This window comes from Balearica regulorum, chromosome 5, assembly GCF_011004875.1.
Source record: "Balearica regulorum gibbericeps isolate bBalReg1 chromosome 5, bBalReg1.pri, whole genome shotgun sequence".
Classification (NCBI taxonomy): domain Eukaryota; kingdom Metazoa; phylum Chordata; class Aves; order Gruiformes; family Gruidae; genus Balearica; species Balearica regulorum.
This window is the reverse complement of record NC_046188.1, coordinates 69,483,703-69,503,070: the sequence shown is the minus strand read 5'-3', so window position 1 is coordinate 69,503,070 and position 19,368 is coordinate 69,483,703. Positions and strand designations below refer to the sequence as shown.

Below are 19,368 nucleotides of genomic sequence, written 5' to 3'. Positions count from 1 at the left end.
AGGGGTGTGGCGTGCGCGCGGCGGCGGTGGCGGTGGCGGTGAGCGCGGTTGGCGCGCGCGCTCGGGGCCTGCTGGCGGTAACGGGCGGGGCCGGGGGGGGGGGCACGGGCTGGGGGGGGCGGGGCGGGCCGGGACGGGCCGGGGGGGCCGAGACCCGCCGCCCCCTCCCCTCATCTCCCCCCCCTCCCCCCGGGCCCCGCCGCTCGGCAGGGGCGGGCCGCGCCGGGCCGATATGGCGGTTTTACCCCTGGCGAAGGCGGGGAGGGGGGGAGTCGGTCTGGGCCGGGGGGGGGGGGCCCAGTTCCGAGGGGGGGGGGGAGCGGTAGGGTTCCCCGGGGACCTCGGCGCTGGGAAGGGGCGGTCGGTGCCCCTGGGTTTGGGGTGGGGGGGGGGGCTGTGAGCCCCGGGGGGGGGAGGCGGGTTGTGGTCGCCCCCTGAGGCGAGTTGTTGCCCCCAGGAGTTGGTCAGGTCTGGGGGGAAACGGGGCCACGGGGGGGGGGGGGGGGGTCAGAGTGGGATTGTCCCCGGGTGGGGGGCTGCTGCGGCCCCCGGGGGGGGTTAGGCTGGGGCTGTGTGTCTCTGGGGGGGGGGGTCACAGTCCTCTAGAGAGATGGGGGGGGGGCAGAGGGGACTAGAGGGGCGCATGCGGAGCGGGTCCCCAGTGCCTCGCTGACCCCCTGCCCCCCTCGCCCCGCTGCAGTGCACCTTTTGTCTTCCTGCTCCGACCCGGTCCCAGCCCGGGCTCCTGCTCCCGTCTCTGGAAATATGTCCGAGGGAGTGGATCTGATCGATATCTACGCCGACGAGGAGTTCAACCAGGTGAGCGCCGCGTCCGGGCGCGGGGCTGGGGGAGCAGATCCCCCTTTCTTGGCGGGGGGGGGGGGGGAGAACGCCGTAACCTGCGTCGGCCAACTCGTTAGCGAGGCGATGGAGCGGTTAGAGTGGGCGTACCCGCTGGCTGGTGCGGAGGCAGAAGATGCGACTGGTGTTCCCGGGAAAGGGTGGTGCAGCGCTGGAGAAGTTCCTGTGGGGTGCTGAGGGCTTGGACCGTTCCTAAATCCTGGCAGTTCCCATCTTGAGCCGTGAATAAAGGGTCTTTCTGCAGGTTTCACCGGAGGTTTGACATGTGGATGGTCACAAACTGTTCGGGAGGGGGAGGCAGGGTTTGGACCAGAACGTCTGCCAGGGCGGTGACGAGCGGGGATCGAAGGGGATGGCTGCAGCCTGGTTGGAGAGAGGAGAAATCCAAAGCGGAAGAGGGACTGCCAGGGAGCTGCACGGGGAGGGGACCCGGAGCACTGAACCTGCAGGGAGCTGTTCAGGGACTCGCTGCCGTCGGAGAGGTGCCCGTGTGCCACCTCACACACCCCTGGGCTCTCTGGGACTCGCAGGAAGAAATGGCGGAGAAGGAGGCGGGTGTGTAGCTGTGACAGCAGCAGATTGTGAAGATTTTGGGAATCTGGGAGAACAAGCGTGAACACAGATGTTCAAAGATTTAAAACTACCGTGGAAAGCCCGTTGGTCCACAGTAGAGAGCAAGCTGCACGAACTGGAAGCAAAACACGCGGAGGAAGGAATCACCGTGAGCTTCCGGAGGGTTGAAGAGGAGTTGGGGGCGATAAATCCTTTGTTCTGAGGAGGCAGGAGGTTATCGGGTGAGAATGCACTGCGGCTTAGACCTTGAGGGAAAAACGAAATGGTGGAAACCGTGTTCACCGCCTGGGAGCTGAGGGGACTGCGAGGTGCTTTCCAGCCGCCTGGGAAGAAGCAGGATTTCTCCGCTGAGAGCAATTGCATTGGAGAAGGGCAGGGTCCGAGCAGGCCGTGACGTTGCCAAAATAACAGGAACCTCGCTCGAAAGGTGAATTGCAAGGAAACGTTTCTGCCCAGACACCCCCCGACTCTGAAATACCACTTCCTGCATCCTTCCAGAAAAATTCCCTGGAATAATCCAAATTCCTCATGTATTAAATTATTTAGTAGTGTGCTGGGACCGAACGGAACTGCTGTGGCTTAGGAATGGCCTCGGTTTGGATGTTTTTAAGTGATTTGCTTTTAACAGAAAGGGGAACTAGGTGTGCCTGGACTTGAGAGCGGAGAGCTGGATAGCTGCGGGAATAAGGGTGGAAGGTGTGGGTGAAGAAAACGCTTGGAGGTGGCTGGGCTGAAGTTTAGAAGTGCAGGGAATAACCAGGAAACCTCATTTACGGCAATTACACTGAACACCGAAGGGAAGCAGGTGTGAGTTAGAAAGTCTGTAACGTCTCGGAGGACGAGCGATGAGTAACAGAGAGGTGGGAGGACTTAACAGGAGAATTCTGCCGCCGTTTCACGGGCGCTCTGTGGAGACGGGCCAGCGCTCCCTGTGCCTGCAGGTAGGCTTTTCCGCGAAGGCTCGGCCCTTGGGAGGCCTGGAGCAGGAAAGCTGACAAAAGCAGTGGCTTGAGTTGACGTGGGGAAGTCTGCTGGGGAACTGAGACGGGCTCTGATGGGTTTGGTCTGGTCTCGGTCAAGTCTGAGGGATCTTTGGGAGTAAAGAAGTGAAGCGGAGTTGAGAGGAGGACGGAGCAAGCCTGGCTGCACAGCGGGAATCGGCGTGGAGAGGTTGAACTGGAGAGTTTGGGGGACAGGACACAAAAGATCTTTGACGCAGCCGAGTCGACGGAGGCTTCTTGAAGCTGGAAGTGATTATCAAGGCTGCCGTCTCCGGCGTCTCGCTCGCCTGGGGCTGCGCGGCGGCAGGAGGAAACCCAGAGTTCATCCGCGCACGATGCGGCACGTAGGATCAAAACACGGTGGGAAGATGCCCTGGCTGCCCCGTGGTCCCTGTGGCACGTCAGCAACACCAGCGCGGTTCCAAATCCCGCAGCACGCGTGGTAATTGCCGCCAACGGCGCCCAGCTCCGTCCCCGTGCGCCTCGCAAGGCATCGCGCTGGGTTCGGAGCGCGTTCACCGAGTCGGGGTGCGAACGGCAGCGAAGGTGTTAGCCGCCTGGGCGGCGGGCGATGCGAGAAGCTTCTCGCTACCGCGCGTTTCGAGCGGCGGTTTGCAAATTCAGTGCGACGCCAAGGGCAGAGACCGGCAGAGTGGACTGTGAGCGCTTGGGCTGTGAGTATTTTTACACCCATCTTCCCGTCAGGCTGTTGGTTTCTAAAGGAGAGTGTTGAAAATGGAGCAAACCCAGAGGATCTTTAAAAACTCTCGAGCCGAAACATCCCTCAGGCAGCACGACTGAGGCCTTCCGAGTGATTTCTCCTCTAGTTCCCTATTTTTGTTCACGACTTTCTGAAACTTTACAGGCAGAAATCTTCCAGCCTTGGGCCGTGGCCAAAGGCACTTGGTGAGGGTAGGAGTGTGGGAGGCGGATTAAACAAACAGTTGAGCTGTTTTGAGAATGAGTACAAAAATACTGCTCCCCGTTGAAATTCTTGTAACCTTTTTATCGGCCTTGCAGCTGAAATAGCCGGATGCAAAAGTTACAGCTTGCCTTAGAAATGGACGCTGCCATCAAAAGTTGTGTCTGGGGGAAAATGGTTTGATTTTTATACTTCTGTGGCCCTGTGAAAGCCGTGTGCTGAGCACCCTTCCCCGTCTCTCCCCCGAGCTCACGGAGAGCCGTGTTTTATCTCTGCGGTTCCCTGACCGTCACAGCGTAGAGGATTTAACCACCTCACGCTCTCTCCAGCAGATGATGTTGTCTGAACTGCCTTTGAAGTCCTGGAATTAAAAATTTGGGAGCAGAACCTCTGGTTTTTGTGCTGCACGGGACCTGTGCATCGCTCCCGTGGGACACACATTAACGTAGTAATTTGTAGCGTGAAATGACGCTCGGTGCACGCTGAATCCGGGTGAGCAATTAGTCTGAAGATCCGTAGTAAACACAGCACTTGCTGTACGCTCCAAATTAAATATAGCCCGGAACAGAGTGGGAATTGGAAGGCAGATTTAGGACACTTGAGTTCGCAGCTCAGAAGCTTCCTCGGTGGCTGGTTTGTGCCGTGAAAGTCTGCGTTGCCGAGGGGAGGGGAGATGGCGCGCGTGCGTCCGCGTGTAGCTCCTACCCTGAAGAGGGCTCTGCTGGCCCAAAAACGAGTCAGTCTGCAGTGACTTATCGGAGACGAATAGGGTTTGAAGGGTGGGCGTGCAACCCCCGGGCTGGACTTGTGAAACGCGTGCCTGCCGAGGAGCGAGAGGCTTGTCCGTTGAGGGTGTTTGGTTTTCCACTGCTGAACTCTTGCCCTCGCGCGCTCGCAAAAGGTGAGCTTCTTCCTGGTAAACTCCCGGAGCGGCAAGTCGCGTCTTGCCCCGTTGCTCAGGACAGCTGACGTCCTAGCGAGCCGGTCCTCTGCTCGCACAAGGCGTGTGCTGGAGCTCGACGGAGAAGCAAAAGGCTTGTAGTTGAATTTGAGGGGTGGAAAATCAAGTCGGCACCTGTTGCCAGTGGGGTAAAACCTCGTGGCTCTGCTTCGTGGAGTATTCCTCTCTTTTTCCACCTCCTTACGTGTAAGAATACTCCAGGGTGATGTCAAGCATCGTAAAGCAGAGCCTGTCGCCCTGTCTTTAGGGCACTGGTAGTCCTCATTGCTGGGGAAAGGAGACAGCAACCCCGTTGTTGTGGGGCTTGTGTCGATGCTTGGCCAGTCGGAGAGCCGGACAGCCGGACTGGAGACGTGCAAGAGGGATTTCCACGTTGCCCAGGAGGAAGAGCAGACGCCGCAGTGGATTACACGAGCGAGGGCTGGCCATAAGCCTGTGGCACGGTGTGTTCTTGCAGGGCAGCAGAGTAGTGGGGAAGAGCAGCGCGGTGCTGCGAGGGGTCCACTGGGCCAGGGAGGAAGCGCGGGGAGTTGTCTTTGCAAAGATGAAGTGCTGAAAGAGGATGCGCCGTGGCGGCACGTCACCGAGGGGAGGGGACGGGGCTCTGGGAAAGAGGAGCTGGCTCGTGAGAGATAACGGGCGCTGGATCTGTTTGCCGTGGTTCGTTCGTGGCAGTGATTCACCACCTCCTAGCTGCTCTTAACAGCCCCCCGGGTCCCCTTCCGAGCTGCAGTTTCACCCCCCCGGGGCATCCCCTCTGCGGAGGTGCTCACGGTCTCTCCCCTCGCAGGACTCTGAGTTCAGTAATGCTGATCAGATGGATCTGTACGACGACGTGTTGGCAGCCAGCTCGCAGCCCCCCGAAAGCCGCACCAGCAGCTCAGAGGCACCCCCAGAAATCCGCCAGGAACCGTCCCCCAAACCAAACAGCAAATCTCCCGCCATCCTGTACACGTACAGCGGGCTGCGCAACAAGAGAGCCGCCGTCTACGTGGGCAGCTTCTCCTGGGTGAGTGGGATCGGCTGTGGAGGGGATCTCCAGATCACCTGCGTGGGCAGTTTGGGTCCTCCAGAGAAAGCCCCGAGGGGCTGCAGGGCTCTTTGGGGTGCTGTTCCTCCTCGCTCCACGCTGACGCAGTGTCCTGAGCGGGGCTTGACCTTGGGATCCTTGGGGTGGGGGTGGGGAAGGGATTCGTAGCCCTGAGGGGCTTCGGATCCGGTTTGGATCCACCTGGCCCTGCCTTCCTGGGGGCTGGGCGGGCGAGTCCCCTTCTCCTATTGACGGATACGGGGACAGTCCTGGAAAGAACGGAGACCCCTCTGGTAGTCGCACCCGGAGCCTGTTCTGGACTCGAGGTTGATTTAAAACTCCTTGTAGGGGCTCTGAGGGTGTCTGTACTCGAGCGCCCTGAGTCTGGGTTAGCTGGGGGGGAACCAGGGCCCTGCGAGGGGCCGCGTGAGCTGACGCTGGCCTCTCCCCCTTCCCCTCAGTGGACGACTGACCAGCAGCTGATCCAGACCATCCGCTCGGTTGGTGTCTACGACGTAGTGGAGCTGAAGTTTGCAGAGAACCGAGCCAATGGCCAGTCGAAAGGGTGAGAGCCGAGGGGGTTGTGAGGGAATGGGGGAACCGGGCCCTCGCGGCCACATCCTGTGCGTCGGCGGGAGCGAGGGGGGGCAGCTTTTTCTGGCTGGCACAGGTGATGCACAGCCCGCCTGGAGCTGGGACGGTGAAGCGGAGACGTGGGTCGTGTAACACCAGGCTGGGTTCAGCTCCCAGGGAAGGCAGCGGGAGGTGGTGCTGGGTGATCTCTGCCAGCGGGGATGGATGGACCCCCATGGGGTTTGGCAGGGGGTCCCCACTATCTCCTCCCGGGGAGTGAACTCCTTGGGGCTGGCTCTTGCTGGCTGACCGACCACTGGGCTTTCCCCACAGGTACGCAGAGGTCGTGGTCGCCTCTGAGAACTCGGTCCACAAACTCCTGGAGCTCCTGCCCGGCAAAATCCTCAACGGAGACAAGGTGGAGGTGAGGCTGGCAACCCGGCAGAACCTGTCCCAGTTCGAGGCGCAGGCTCGCAAACGTGAGTTGAGGCGAAGGCGTGCCGCGGGTCGGGGGGGCCTCCACGCCAGCTCCCGCGGGCCCCACAGATCCCCCAGCAGAGCTGTCAGGCCGAACCCACCGAGACCTCGGGGCGGGGGGAACGCTGCCAGGAGCCTCTGGGGTTTTTTTCCTGTTGCTGCTGAGTCTGATTAGATCCTGACCCGAGTCTTTATGATCCCCTTTTAGGTGCTCACACACTGCGAAGATCCCTCGTAGCCTCCTCCTCCTCCTCTCCAAACTGAATGGGCTTAAGCTCTTCAGGCTATCAACATAGCTAAGACCCTCCATATCTATTAGTAGCTCTTCTCTGGATCTCCTCCAGAATTTGTCCATCCCTGCGGAGGTAAGGTGCCCAACACTGGACGCAGTATTCCAGCTGGGGCCTGGCCGTGGGCTTTCTACAATGGCAATAGGTGGTCCTCGCCTCACTCCGCAGCGATGTGACGCCCCAGCCCCGTGCCGGGGGGCTCTGCGGAGCCGCAGGGACTGTCTTGGCCACAGGAGCGTGTATGAGGAGGTCTTGGCCAGCTGTGGTCATTGTAGATCCCGTGGCCCGTTTCATGTAAGGAAACCCCTTCTTCCTAAGCGCCCTGGCCGAGTTGCAGCGGGGTAGCTGGGACCTTCGCACCCTCCCTTCAGCTCCGGTGCCCGCGGTGATCCGCTGCTTGGCAGCGCCGTGCGCTGTTAGACCGCGTCCTGACCTGCCCTTGCGTTTCGGCAGAGCAGGGCGTGTTCCCTTCTCTCACCCCGCCGGGCACGGAGAGGCCGAGTTTCAGCCCGTCCCCGGGGGCCTCGCCGTCAGCATGGCTGAGCTCCCGTGAACCCTTGACGGCCATCGGAACGGCGAGGCCCGGCGGGGAGCCGTCGCTCCCCCGAGGGGTTTGGGCAGAGGCAGCATCCTCCGTCATACCTCTCCTGTCTCATCCTCGAAGCCTCTTTGGACGCAGCAGGGGTTCCTGCCCATCTCTCTGAGGGCAGACGGGCGCCGAGTTTTCCTTCCTCCAGCAGCTCCGTTGCTGTCAGCACTTGGGTTCTGTCCCCTCCCGTTCCTCCAGGCTCAGCCCTTTCCGAGCCCGTGTGCGGACGGATCGCAGGCTCTCCGGGTCATTTAATATCTTTGGAATCTCTCACCGTTTCTTGTGGCTTTTCACTTCTGTCCCCGTAACCCGCTTGCTCGGCGGCTTCCGCGGAGCCCCGCTGTCCGAGAGCGAATGTCCCCGGGGCACCGTGTGGGCAGCCGGGGTCTCGCGGGACAGCCGTTACCCTCTTGGAGGCACGTGGAAGCGGAGGCTACGTTTGGCTGGCTGAATCTTTCTCTGGGCACCTTGAGCTCTCCTGAGGCCAAATCTCACGGGGCTGTGGGAGAGGACTGTCCTCGCGCCGCTTGCCGCGGGTGGGGAGGAAGAGGAGGAGGAGGAGCAGGAGGTCTCCGAGACCTGGAGGCCCTCCGGCCACCGCTCATGGCTCTTTCCTCTACCACTTGCAGGCGTGCCGCCGAGGGCCCACTCCCGAGACTCCGTGGACTCGGTGGACGGCCGTGCCACGCCGACGGAGAATGCCTTGCCGCCTGCCCGCGTGGAGAAACCCCCCTCCGTCCTGCCTTTTTTCAACCGCCCCCCCGCTGCCCTTCCCCTCATGGGGCTGCCCCCGCCGCCGATGCCGCCCCCGCCGCCCCTCTCCTCCGGCTTCGGCGTCCCCCCGCCCCCGCCCGGCATCCACTACCAGCATCTCATGCCCCCGCCGCCTCGACTGCCCCCTCACCTGGCTGTGCCGCCCCCGGGGGCCGTCCCCCCTGCCCTGCACCTCAACCCTGCCTTCTTCCCCCCACCCAACACGGCCCTGGGTCCTCCGCCAGACACCTACGGCAAGGCCATGGCACCCTACAACCACAGCAGGTGAGATGGGGCAGAGAGCGGGGGGGCACAGGGGTACCAGATCTGGGGGGGGCGGGGGGGCGCGTTACACTGACCCCCACGTGTCCCTCCTGTGCAGCCGGGAGCTCGGTCCGCCACCTCCCGCTGTGAGCGAAGTGGAGTTTGAGGAGATCATGAACAGGAACCGGGCAATCTCCAGCAGCGCCATCTCCAAGGCGGTTTCCGGCGCCAGCGCAGGTAACGTCCCCGCATCTGTGTGTCCCCCCCTGCCATGTCCCCCCCATTCCGCGGCAGGTCCTGCACCCCTCAGCCCTTTTCCGTTTCCCCAGGCGATTACAGCGACGCCATCGAGACCCTCCTCACGGCCATCGCCGTCATCAAGCAGTCCCGCGTCGCCAACGACGAGCGCTGCCGCGTCCTCCTCTCGTCCCTCAAAGACTGCCTGCACGGCATCGAAGCCAAGTCCTACAGCACGAGCGCCAGCAGCAGCTCCTCCAGGTACCGACGGCTCTGGGGCTTGGAGCCCCTTCATTGCACCCCAATTCTGTCCCCTCCCTGGCGAGATCCTCCCCGGAGGTGACTGAAAACCTTTTTTTTTTTTTTTTTTTTTTCTCCTTTTTTTCCCCCCAGGAAAAGACACCGATCTCGGGAGCGCTCTCCTAGCCGGTCCCGCGAGAGCAGCCGGCGGCACCGGGACCTGCTCCACAGCGAGGATCGGCACGAGGACTATTTCCAGGAGCGGAACCGGGAGCACGAGCGACATCGGGACAGGGACAGAGAGAGGGACCGGCACCACTGAGACAGGTGAGGGGGTGTCGGGGTGCTGCCATGCATGCCACGCGGTCTGGGGGGGTCCTTGGGGGTGGTGGGAAGGGTGCTGGGCGCTGCTCTGACCGCTCCGCTCCTCTCTCTCCCCCAGGAGTTTGGCAGTAAGTGGTTTTTAATGGACTCGTATCTCCTCACCTCGACCAGGACTACGTGACCGAGGCCTCTCCGCCCCCCGCCCCGTCCCTTTCCCTGCCACCCCCAGCTCTCTCCGGGCACCCGAGGAAAGCCGTGCTGCGCCCCGGCGGGACTCCCACTGACACCTTGTGGCCTTGGGGCCTGAGCCCTTGCCCGCACTCATCGCTACTGCCGCTTCCTGGGGAGAGGCGGGGAGCAGCCGGGGAACGCCTGCTCCGCTCCGTGGACACTCGGACCCAAAGAGAAATGGTGCTTTTTTTTTTTTTTTTTTTTTTTTTGGTTTGGTTTTGTTTTTCCCCCCGTGGAGGGAGGTTTGTGAGCCCTTTCCTCTCCGGGGAGGCTGGAGGGGATGGACCCCTCCCCGCACGGGGGCTTGGAAGCGCACGGCTCCCCGTGCCTGGGTCACCGGAAGCGAGATGGGGTTCTTTGCCACGTACCATCCTCTCGCCTCGTTTGGGGACGCTCCTGTCCCCATCACCCCGGCAGTCCCTGTCCCCCTCTGATTCCCTCGCAGACCCGTTTTCCCCCCTCACCCAGGAGCAGCGTGCTGGGGAGAAAGTATTGGGGGGGGGGGGAGGCTGCTGGAGCTGGGCCCGGGGGTCGCTCCCTCCCTCTGCCCCGCCGTTCCCCGCAGCGGCATTGCCACCTCCGCTCTCGTCTCCCAAAACTGGCGGCTCTGGCTGCCAAGTGCCGGCCGGGCCCTGTGCGGAGCTGGCCTCTCCCGCAGCACCTTCCTTGTTTTAGAGGAAGCGGAGGAGGCAGAGCGCGGCAGGGCTGCGACACCCCCCCTTTCCCCGTCCTGCTGCCCTCGGGGCGACCGCCCGTCCCCCCCGTGGGTGCTGGGGGGACTCTCCCTTTCCCCGCCGTGTCCCTTTCCGAACAGGCAGTACGGCGGTTTGCCGGGCGGTAGCGAGATGGGGGTGGCCCCAGAGAGGCCCCCCCCAGCAATCCCCTGTGCCTCTCCGGGCTGCGAGGTCCCGCACGGATCCCTCTGGCAGGAGAGGGAGAGCCCGGGAGGGTCGGGGGGGAGCTGAGGAGACAACAGGGTGACTTCCAGGGCGGGTGCCAGCCCCTGGGGCTGCCGGCCGGGCAGCATCGCCCTCTGAACTGTTGCTGGACAGGAGAAACCCAGCTCCCGGAAGTCTTTTTAGGTTGAAATGACAAATAGAAAAAAAAAAAAATTATAAAAAAAAAAAGGAAAAAAAAAAAAAACCACATCTTGTTAAAGTACCATGAGGTGCCAGCTTAGCGGGTGAGCGCCGGTGGGGGGGAAGCGCTCGGTGGGAGAGTTCTGTTTTTTTACTTAATGACACAAATTTTTAGTTTCTTTCCAAAATAGTGGGGAAAAGTGCAGAGCAAACCCCTATTAACCACCCAGCGAGGCGCTGCCCCTCCTGCTCGCAGTGACTAGATTTGTTTGTCTTTCTGATAGGTTGGAAATTGTGTAATAAACTTGATGACGTTGTCAATCTTTTACACGGCGCTTTAGGACTCTTCTGTTGGGTTTTCCTCCCTACGATCATCTTTTAGGTAATGAGCGGTGTGGGAATGGGTTTAAGGCCGCTGCGTGGGAGGGAAGAGCAGAGTTTGGGGACTGTTAGTGCCTCTGGGTCCACCGACCCTGACCTTCATCATCCTCCGACGCTTTGAGGGGCTCCTGCGCCCCCCAAGCCGGCTCAGGGCAGCACTGTGGTGCAGCAGTTGGGTGTTGGAAGCTCCTGAGCGTTTTCATGCTCAACCCGCTGCCCCAGGGGAAGCCACATGCCCAGGCACCACTTAAAAATAAGTATTTATTGGAAAATAGTGAATTCATTCTGAGAAGGCAGTAGAAAAAAAAAAAAAAATTAATAATTCTCCGTCCCTTGAACTGACCTGCGCGTCACAAGCCCCAGGGGCCGTGTTCCGGGTGGCAGCGGATCGGTGCTGCCCAGCAGGTCGCTTGTGTGTGCTGCAGGTTAAGCAGAGAGCGGGCAGGGTGGAGAATCTCCCCTGCCTGGGGCTGCCTGTGGGCAGGAGCTGCCTGCTGCTGTGGGCCTGGCTGGTGCTGTGGGCTGGGAGATGGAGCCAGCACCGGGATCCCTGCTGCCTCGCATACCTGTGCCGCTCTGTGCCTGGTCCTTTGGCGTGGCGCGGGGCCTCAGTACGAATCCACGCTGCGAAGAAGGAAAGAGAGAGACGTGTCAGCGCCAAACCGGCCTGGCGGCTCACTGCACCGGCTCCTACGGTGTCGCGGAGGTACCTGGAGAAGGAGACCAGCGCGAGGACGCCTAGCAGCAGCTCCGCGGTGTAGAAGAGCAGGAGGATGGCGTTGAGGATGGCTTCCAGGCGCAGGGCGTAGGTCTGCAGCAGCAGGTAATAGGCCGCCATCACGGCTGCCGGGACGGTCAGGGCCAGGCTGATGGAGAGCGGCACCTTCCGCTGGCACAGGTTGCCCTTGGACCCTGCGGGGCGTGTGGTTGGGGGGGGGGGTATCCTCTACAGGGGCTGTGGGGCCCCCCAGGACTCTGCAGTGGTGGGGGGGGGGGGGACATGGTAAACAGCACCCCAGCAGTTCCTGGGGGGGGCTCTGGAGCCTGGCGTCACCCCGGAGGATGCTGCTCCCAGCCCAGAACTTACCGAAGAAGATGCGAGTGGCCTCAGTGCCGAGGTAAAGGAAGAGCAGCGCCACGTCCAGCACCAGGTTGGTGAAGGGGTAGGGCAGCAGCAGCACTGCGGGCACCGCCACCGCCGCCCTCAGGGCCTGCGCCCACCGGTACCCCGGGCCTCAGGGCAGGGGGCTGCCGCCCTGGGGAGGCCGGGGTCGGGGGGGGGGGGGGGGGGTCTGGGCGGGGGGCTCACCCTTGTACACGAAGACGAAGGCCTCCAGGAGGAAGTAGGTAGCGCTGTACCACCCGTTGAGGAAAAACAGGACTTGCAGGGGCGCCGAGGAGCGCTGGCGGCCTGCGGGTGCGAGGCGGCCGTGAGCGGGGGCGGCACGGACCGGCACCAGCCCCGCTCCCCGCCCCGTTAAACCCCGCTCCCGGCCCCGCTGCCCCTTAACCTGCTCCCGGTCCCACCCCACGCCCCGCTGCCCCCCGGCCCTGGCCCCGTTACCCGGGGCGGCCCCGCACTCACTCCTGGGCGCCATCTTCCATCTCCATGGAAACCGCCGCCGCCCTCGCTCCCGGGAGCGCTGCGCGGGAAGGAGCTCGGCCGCTCCCTCCGCCCTCTCTATGGCTCTGGAGGACTGGGCCGCTGAGTTGCGGGTTCGAGTCCCGCACCGGGTGCCACCGGACGGGTTGGGGGGGGTCCCGGCTGCCCCCCGGTTCTCCCTTCATCCCCTCCGGTGCTGCGTTGGGTCGGGAGTCCCTCGCTGCAAGGAGGGAACAGCCCCGTTCCTCTGCCACAAGCGCAGCACTGAGCTGGGGCGAGGCTGCCAGGACGGCGGCCGCCACCACCGGGAGGAAAAGCCGGGGCGGGGGGGCCCGGGGCGCACGGACACCCCACAGCCTCTGGAAAACGCAGCCGGTTTATTTCTTTACTGTTTACAAAAACACTCAAGTCCCAACAGAAGCCGTGACACCGGGACGGACCCTCCCATCGCACAGCCGGGACGCACCACAAGCCTCCCGCCGAATCCCGGCATCCACACAGGTTGTGCCAGCGCCGGTTCCCGGGAGGAAGAGGAGGAAGGTGGCTGAGCCGGAGCCGTCCCCAACGGGGCCCATGAGGTGCAGAGAGATGGCGGGGACTGCCGGGGAGCCGAGGGGAGAGACGGTGGGTCGCCATCAGCCGCGGAACTGCGCAAACTCCTTGCGCAGCCAGAGCGAGTCCTGGTAGAAGAGGGGGTCGCCCAGGTGCACCGCCGTCCTCTTGTAGAAGTAACAGTAGAGCACGGCCGCTGCGGGAGGGAGGGGGGTGAGGGGGACCCCGCTTTTGCTCCCCCAGGCTCCCCGAAAGGGGGAGAAGCCCGCCAGGGACCCTGCGACCACGAGCCCTTACCCAGCCGCTGGAAAACAAAAAGGGTCTGCAGGCCTTCGGTCCACACGAAGCGGCCGGAGTCCCGCCACCGCAGGTTCTGAGCGGACAGACAGACGGGAGCCAGGAATAACCCCGGCATTAGTTTTGGGGGGCAGCACCCTGCACCTCTGGCTCCCTCAGCCCGCTGCGCTGCCGGTTTCGCAACGGGCCTGGGGTGACGCTGCCGGCTTGGGGAGCAGCCCCCCACCCCAAAGGTTAAGCAGCTCAGGGGATTTAGACAGCGAGACGGGACCTATTCCAGCTTCAGATCCCTGCAAATCCCCGTCAATCCCCCGCCCGGATGGCGTGGGCAGCGCCGGCGCGGCCGCCTGCTCGAGTACCCAGGCACGGGGCTGCCCCCCAGCGCAGTGGGTGCGGACCCTCGCCCAGAGGCTGGAGGGGGGGGACAAGAGCCCGATGGATAGTGGCAGGGGGCTGGGACAGGGGGACAGGAGGGAGAGGAGGGGAAGAGGCCGCCTGGACAGAGCCAGGACCCCCGACAGCCCTCGGCGCCGCTTGACACCAGCGGGGAGGGGGCTGCCCCCAGGCTCTGAGTGCTGGCGTTTGCTGGGGATTAATCCCGGGTAAACCAGGAGCTGCTGCCACGGACTTCACCGGGGATTACTCCAGCGTGAGCATCTGTGCCGGCACAGCGCTGCTGGGAAGAGGATTTCCCATAGGGAAAGGGCAGGGATGGGGCAGCCTGATGTCTACAAGGGCCATTATACAGGGAATTGCAGGGGGACACCAAGCTGTAGACCGTGGTCTTCCTCTTGTGGGAGAGGGACTGAAGGGAGCAGGGGGTTGTGGCCAGCAAGACAGGTGAAGCTCTGCCTGTGCTGCCTGCCCTCAGCCGGCAGCCCCAAGCCCACCCCAGCCTACCATAACCCAGACGTGGAAGGAGATGCTGAGCGCCAGGTAGGTCGCCGACAGCACGATGGTCCCCTTGAACTTGTGGAAGAGGAGATTGACCAGCCCAGCCTGGAAGACGAAGGTGTTGAAGAACATGAGGAAGATGATGATGACGTTGAAGAGAATAGCGATGTCCTGGATGCTGCAGGAGGAGAGAGAGGTGGTGACACGCCAGCCCTCCCGCCCCACCGCGCTCCCTGCTACGCCTGCCCGGCGCTCACATGAAGAGGACAAGCTGGACGGCGGGGGCCGTGCGGAGCAGCTCCGAGAAGGAGTTGACGAAGAGGTCGTAGAAAAGCAGGAGGAACTGCAGGAACAGCACCAGGCTGTAGTTGCTGGTCTGCAGCATCTTCCTTCCCTGGGGGTTGGAGTCTTCAGCCTCGGCATCCCCAGCAGCAGAGTGAGCTCATGGTCCAGAGCTGAGGGGCTCAGCGTCGCCTCTCCCTACAGCCGCAACCTGGAGGGGGAGCGGAGGTTCGTTTTGTTTCGTTACTCCCCTGCACCTCACCAACCTCTGGCAGGAAACCCAAAGCAAGGTCAAACCAACAGCAGCTCCTGCCAGTCTGTAGCACGTTGATGCAAAGCTGTAAGCTCTGCCCCTGGTCTGTAGGCCGGGCTCTCACGAATAAACCGTCTCCCCTCTCACCACACAGCGGGCTCAGGTTCGATCTCTCCCTCCCACCCTCCAGCCGCCCCAATCTCAGGAAAGAGACGTGAAGAAATTCAGGGAGGAGGGAAACGCGTGAGTCCCAGGGAGCAGCGTCCAGGCAGGTTATTCACACCTCTCACACTGGACAAACCCTAAAACTGCCGCCAGCTCCGTGGGCAATGCTGAGCAGGCCACGCTACGGGGGCAGGTTTGGGCAGGCCCTGTCCCAGCACTGCTCTTCTCTGCCCCACCCCAGGACCGCGCACCCTGCCTGGGGTAGCTGGTTGGAGGGGGGATGAGGACACGGTGAGGGAGCAGGGCTGTCTGGGGACAAGGGAGGAGGCACAGCCCTCCTGCCTGCTCCTGCCAGCCCTGGGGACAGCAGCACGGCAGCGCCGGGGAAGGAGGGACGTGAAACGGAGGGAGGTAAGGTGGTGCTTGGAGGGATAGGGGGGGCCCAGGAGAACGGGGGTTCCCCGAGTCCTGGCAGGAGAGTGCTGTGCTGGGGCCTTCCTGCTCTGAAGGGGAGCCATGGGGCTGGACGTGGCAGGAGGGGGGGGGGGGGAAAGGGGGCAGATTCCCCGCACCCCAGGTCCCATGCCACCCCCAGGTCCCTTCCCACAGCCACCACGCAGATGTCCTCTCCGTGCGTGGCTCCCTCTTGTCTCCCCAGGCAGCCCTCGCCCCCCCCCCCCCCACTCCCCTCCCGACCCCAGTCCCTAAGGAGGCCGCAGCGCCATCGGGGTTCCCCCAGAGCTTCCCCCTCCACCCCGGTGCACAGACAACCCGCGGTGCCCCGGGGCTGCGGGTACCGGTGGTCCCCGCCGCGTCCCCCACCCTCCGCACCCCGGGAGCGGCCTAGCGCTGACCTGCCGCCGCCATCTTCCGTCTCCACGGCAACAACGCAACCACCGAGGCGGGGGCGGAAGCGCGCGGCTGGAGGAACCGCACGGGGGCCGCTCTGGCCGCCGCTCTCGCTGACCTCGGGCCCGGGAGGGTTGGGCGGGAGCCACTACCGAGGCGAGCGGCCAGAGCGGCGCCATCGAACATGGAGGCGCCCGGCGAGGCCGAGGGGGCGGCTGGGCTGAGGTACGGCCCCGGGACCGGGCCGGGCCCCGTGTCTCCGGGGCTGGGGGAGCCGTGCGGCCGGCTCCGTGTTCTCAGGGCCGGGAGGAGCCGTGAGGCCCTGTGTTCTGGGATCGGGCCCTGTGTGTGTGCCCCCCCCACACACACCCCCCCCAGGCCCGGGGAAGCCGTTGGGCCGGGCCCTGTGTTCTCGGTGTTGCGGGAGCCGTAGGGCCAGGCCCGGTGTCAGCAGGTCTGGGGGAACTGCGGGGCCCCGGCTGTGGGGGAGCCGTGGGGCCAGGCCCCAAGTCCCCGGGAGGAACCGTGGGGCCCAGGCTTTTGGGAGAGCTGTGGGGCCGGGCCCCAGGCCCAGGGGAGCCGTGGGGCCGCTCAGCGCCGTGACAAGCGCTGCAAGGCCTCGGAGCGAGCGGGTGGCTGAGGTCGTGATCCCCGTGCTGCACTGGGACCACGTCCCACCCACCTCCTGCCTCACGGTCCCGTGGGGTGGCTGATCTGGGAGACACAGGGCCGTCCCCCGCCCCGGGAGGAGACATAAATATCTATTTCTGGAGGCAGATGCAAATCGTCAGGCAAATGAGCGCAGCCCCGCTCCTGCCAGTCACCTGCTCAAGCCCTGTGGGCTGAGGGCAGCACCCCGAGCGCAGGGACCTGCTGGTCCCGCTGCCCAGCCCAGGCATTGTGGGGGGCTGTTGCCAGAGGGTCCCCCCCAGACCTCCGTGGAGCAGGTGGGGCGAGGGCTGGTGCAGAGCAGGCGAGAGGGAGCGGAGGTGCTGGGGCTGCTGGGGTCCAGGCCGGGGGGGGTGCAGGGGTACCTCCCCGCACCCAGCTGGGGTGAGTCCTGTGCTGTGGGTGCAGCTGGGGACGGGGGGCACAAGGTGCTGAGGGGGGTTTGAGAGGGAGTGTAGGTGCTGGTAGGGAGGTGGAAGGGGGGCTGGGGTGCAGGTTCGAGGGCACTAGGGGGATGGAGAGAGCGTAAGCGCGTCTGAGAGCGAGGGGCTCAGATTAGTGGGTCCTTGGGGACAGCGTAGGGGGCATTTGGGGAGGTGCAGGGTCACAGGAGACACCTAGGTCCCCTGTGAGGCCTTTGCTGCTGTCCCCTGGGCATGGTGGCGGGGTGCAGCAATGCCAGGGCGACACAGTGGGGTGCTGCCCAGGGACCTGGCTCTGCAGGGGCTGGTGTTTCCCTGCATGTCCCCAGCTGGCTGGCTCCAGCCCTGGCATCCTTCCCTCGTCGGGCAGCAGCTGGCCCAGGGCCATCCCTCCTCAGGGTGCCTGGTTCCCCTTTCAGGCTGGCTCCTCCCTGGGGGTGTCTGCACACAGGCGAGAGCCGGCACAGGCGGAGAGCGCTGGCACAGGCGGAGAGCCCCGGCGGAGGCTGAGCAGGCGTCTCGCTCTTCCCCAGGTGCCGCCATCCCGTCGCGGAGATGCTGGATTTGCCCTTCCTGCCCTTCTGCATCCTCCTGGGTGGCCTGGGCTTCGTGTGCGTGGCTTTCGTGAGCGCCTGGTGCCAGCACTGGCGAGGCGGCTTCGCCTTGGACGGCAGCGCCCAGACATTCAACTGGCACCCGGTGTTGATGGTGACGGGCATGGTGGTGCTGTATGGCGCAGGTGAGCGGGGCGTGCGGGGCGGCGTGGCTCCGGCACGGCTCCTGCCTGACCCTCTCGCCCAACAGCGGCCCTGGTGTACCGCCTGCCCCCCACCTGGCGCGGCCCCAAGCTCCCCTGGAAGGTGCTGCACGGCACCCTGGCCCTGGCAGCCTTCGTCCTGGCCGTCCTGGGGCTGGCGGCTGTTTTTCGCTTCCACAATGACCACGGGACGCCCAACATGTACTCGCTGCACAGCTGGCTGGGACTGGTCACCGTGCTGCTCTTCTCCTGCCAGGTAGGTGCTTCCCAAGCCCTCCCCCACATCCCCTCTGGCTCCCCTCGCCGTGCCCCCTGCCCTCACTTCCCCTTCCCACAGTGGCTGGCCGGCTTCAGCACCTTCCTGCTGCCCTGGGCTCCTGCCTGGCTCCGCGCCCTCTACAAGCCCGTCCACATCTTCTTTGGTTCCACCATCCTCATGCTGTCCGTGGCCTCGTGCATGTCAGGCATCAACGAGAAGCTTTTCTTCAGCCTGTGAGTGTCGCGGAGGGTGCGGGGAGAGCCCTTGTAGGGAGGGAGGCTCGGGGTGCAGGTAAAGGTTTGGGCTGTTCGCGATGTCTCGGTGCCAGAAGCGGCATCGAGTGAAACCGAGCACGGGACGGCGAAGGGAAGTGAGCAATTCCCCGCCACCAGGTGCGCGGTTCATTTGCACAGCTCTGTGCTGCGGGGTGCGTACGGGGACGTGTGGGTTTAGGGGAAGGCTGGGCACGTCCAGGAAAGCTGTTGGCTCCTCTTCTCCCAAGGAAGAACGGGACGACAGAGTACAAGCGCCTGCCGGCCGAGGCTGTCTTTGCCAACACCCTGGGGCTCCTCATCCTCCTCTTCGGGGTGCTGGTGCTGGGCGCCCTGGCCAGGCCGAGCTGGAAGCGCCCCGACGCCGACTCCCCGGACTCTCGCCAGGTACTGGGGACACGCCAGATGGTTTTGGGGAGCCAAACTGGGGACCTGCCTCCCACCACAGCCCCCCTGGGTGGGGGGGGGCCCGGCTGGGGGGTGCAGGCACCGGGCTCACCACGCACTGTCCCCACAGCCCCTGCTCGCTGCCGAGCGCTGACACCTGCGCAGCAGCCGAGGTCTCTCCCTGCCCTCCCCTGCCTGCTCTGCCGGCCCTGCTCTTGGCCTCACCGGGGGCTCCTGCTGCCTGCGCCTGACGCTCCTCTGCCCCTGGGAGGAACGGGCTCGTCTCCCTCATGGCAGAGACGTTGCTGTGGTGAGCACATCTCTTCGCCTCTTCTGTGGCCCGGCATTGGCCTCCTGCCTGCTGTGGGATGAGGGCAGCTGCAGCGTGATGCTCCTGCCTGCGACCTCGGGCCTCTGCTTGCCAGTTCCTGCCGGGTCCAGCTGGCCCCTTGCACCGGGACCTCGCTCCGTGCCAAACTGGTTGCCCTCGAGCCCTCCCCAGGCCCGGCAGTGCCATCCCTCAATGCAGCAGCCAGAGCTGGCAGAGCCTCATCGGGTCAGAAACTGCCGGAGGAGCATCCCTGTGCCTGTCCGTGCCGCTGCCCCCAAATCCGGGATCATCTCGTGTGCGGTGGGGGACAGCTCGGGGTGGCAGGGATGGAGGGGACCCTCACACCGCGCCCTGCCCTTCATCGGGCTCTCTGTGCCTCTCCCTCCGCCCCGCGGGTGTGGGACCAGCCGAGCAGCCTCTTGGAGCATTTGTGGAGATGTAATAAACCGCTGGCTTCTGCAGCGCTCCTGCATCTGTGTCCTTGGGGCCAAGGGAGGGCCCAGCAGCCAGGGTGGGAGAGGTGGGTGCCCGGGGAGCAGGTCCTGGTGCTGGCCGAGCCCAACCACACTGCCTGGGGACCCGCGTCCCCT

At 64.2% G+C, this 19,368-nt stretch overlaps 4 protein-coding genes across 10 annotated transcripts; 2 read left to right on the top strand and 2 right to left on the bottom strand.

The window, feature by feature from the left end:
- The first annotated feature begins 14 nt into the window (after positions 1–14).
- CPSF7 (cleavage and polyadenylation specific factor 7) lies at positions 15–10,733 on the top strand. Of its 2 annotated transcripts, none has more exons than XM_075755561.1 (10): positions 15–77; positions 701–819; positions 5,109–5,327; positions 5,810–5,913; positions 6,255–6,400; positions 7,907–8,315; positions 8,413–8,531; positions 8,624–8,792; positions 8,925–9,098; positions 9,214–10,733. In XM_075755561.1, the coding sequence occupies exons 2-9, from the start codon at positions 766–768 to the stop codon at positions 9,091–9,093; spliced, it is 1,389 nt and encodes a 462-aa protein (XP_075611676.1). In that variant the 5' UTR covers positions 15–77; positions 701–765; the 3' UTR covers positions 9,094–9,098; positions 9,214–10,733. The 2 variants fall into 2 exon arrangements, with proteins under 2 accessions (XP_075611676.1, XP_075611677.1); XM_075755562.1 differs by having other exon boundaries at positions 22–38.
- Positions 10,734–11,033: 300 nt separating this feature from the next.
- TMEM216 (transmembrane protein 216) lies at positions 11,034–12,418 on the bottom strand. 2 transcript variants are annotated; one of them, XM_075755599.1, is made up of 5 exons: positions 12,372–12,418; positions 12,096–12,197; positions 11,874–11,966; positions 11,497–11,698; positions 11,034–11,410 (listed from the first exon to the last, which is right to left on the bottom strand). In XM_075755599.1, exons 1-5 carry the CDS (start codon positions 12,382–12,384, stop codon positions 11,395–11,397), a joined length of 426 nt encoding a protein of 141 aa, XP_075611714.1. In that variant the 5' UTR covers positions 12,385–12,418; the 3' UTR covers positions 11,034–11,394. The 2 variants fall into 2 exon arrangements, with proteins under 2 accessions (XP_075611714.1, XP_075611713.1); XM_075755598.1 differs by having other exon boundaries at positions 12,351–12,392.
- A 329-nt stretch (positions 12,419–12,747) lies between these two features.
- Positions 12,748–15,794, bottom strand: TMEM138 (transmembrane protein 138). 2 transcript variants are annotated; one of them, XM_075755595.1, is made up of 5 exons: positions 15,687–15,794; positions 14,390–14,625; positions 14,139–14,310; positions 13,239–13,314; positions 12,748–13,137 (listed from the first exon to the last, which is right to left on the bottom strand). In XM_075755595.1, exons 2-5 carry the CDS (start codon positions 14,515–14,517, stop codon positions 13,025–13,027), a joined length of 489 nt encoding a protein of 162 aa, XP_075611710.1. In that variant the 5' UTR covers positions 14,518–14,625; positions 15,687–15,794; the 3' UTR covers positions 12,748–13,024. The 2 variants fall into 2 exon arrangements, with proteins under 2 accessions (XP_075611710.1, XP_075611711.1); XM_075755596.1 differs by having other exon boundaries at positions 15,664–15,692.
- CYB561A3 (cytochrome b561 family member A3) lies at positions 15,166–19,242 on the top strand. Of its 4 annotated transcripts, none has more exons than XM_075755580.1 (6): positions 15,166–15,243; positions 17,306–17,511; positions 17,577–17,785; positions 17,867–18,021; positions 18,295–18,447; positions 18,578–19,242. In XM_075755580.1, exons 2-6 carry the CDS (start codon positions 17,328–17,330, stop codon positions 18,696–18,698), a joined length of 822 nt encoding a protein of 273 aa, XP_075611695.1. In that variant the 5' UTR covers positions 15,166–15,243; positions 17,306–17,327; the 3' UTR covers positions 18,699–19,242. The 4 variants fall into 4 exon arrangements, with proteins under 4 accessions (XP_075611695.1, XP_075611693.1, XP_075611696.1 ...); XM_075755578.1 differs by lacking the exon at positions 15,166–15,243 and adding an exon at positions 15,758–15,906; XM_075755581.1 differs by lacking the exon at positions 15,166–15,243 and adding an exon at positions 15,758–15,906 and having other exon boundaries at positions 18,291–18,447.
- The last annotated feature ends 126 nt before the right edge of the window (positions 19,243–19,368 follow it).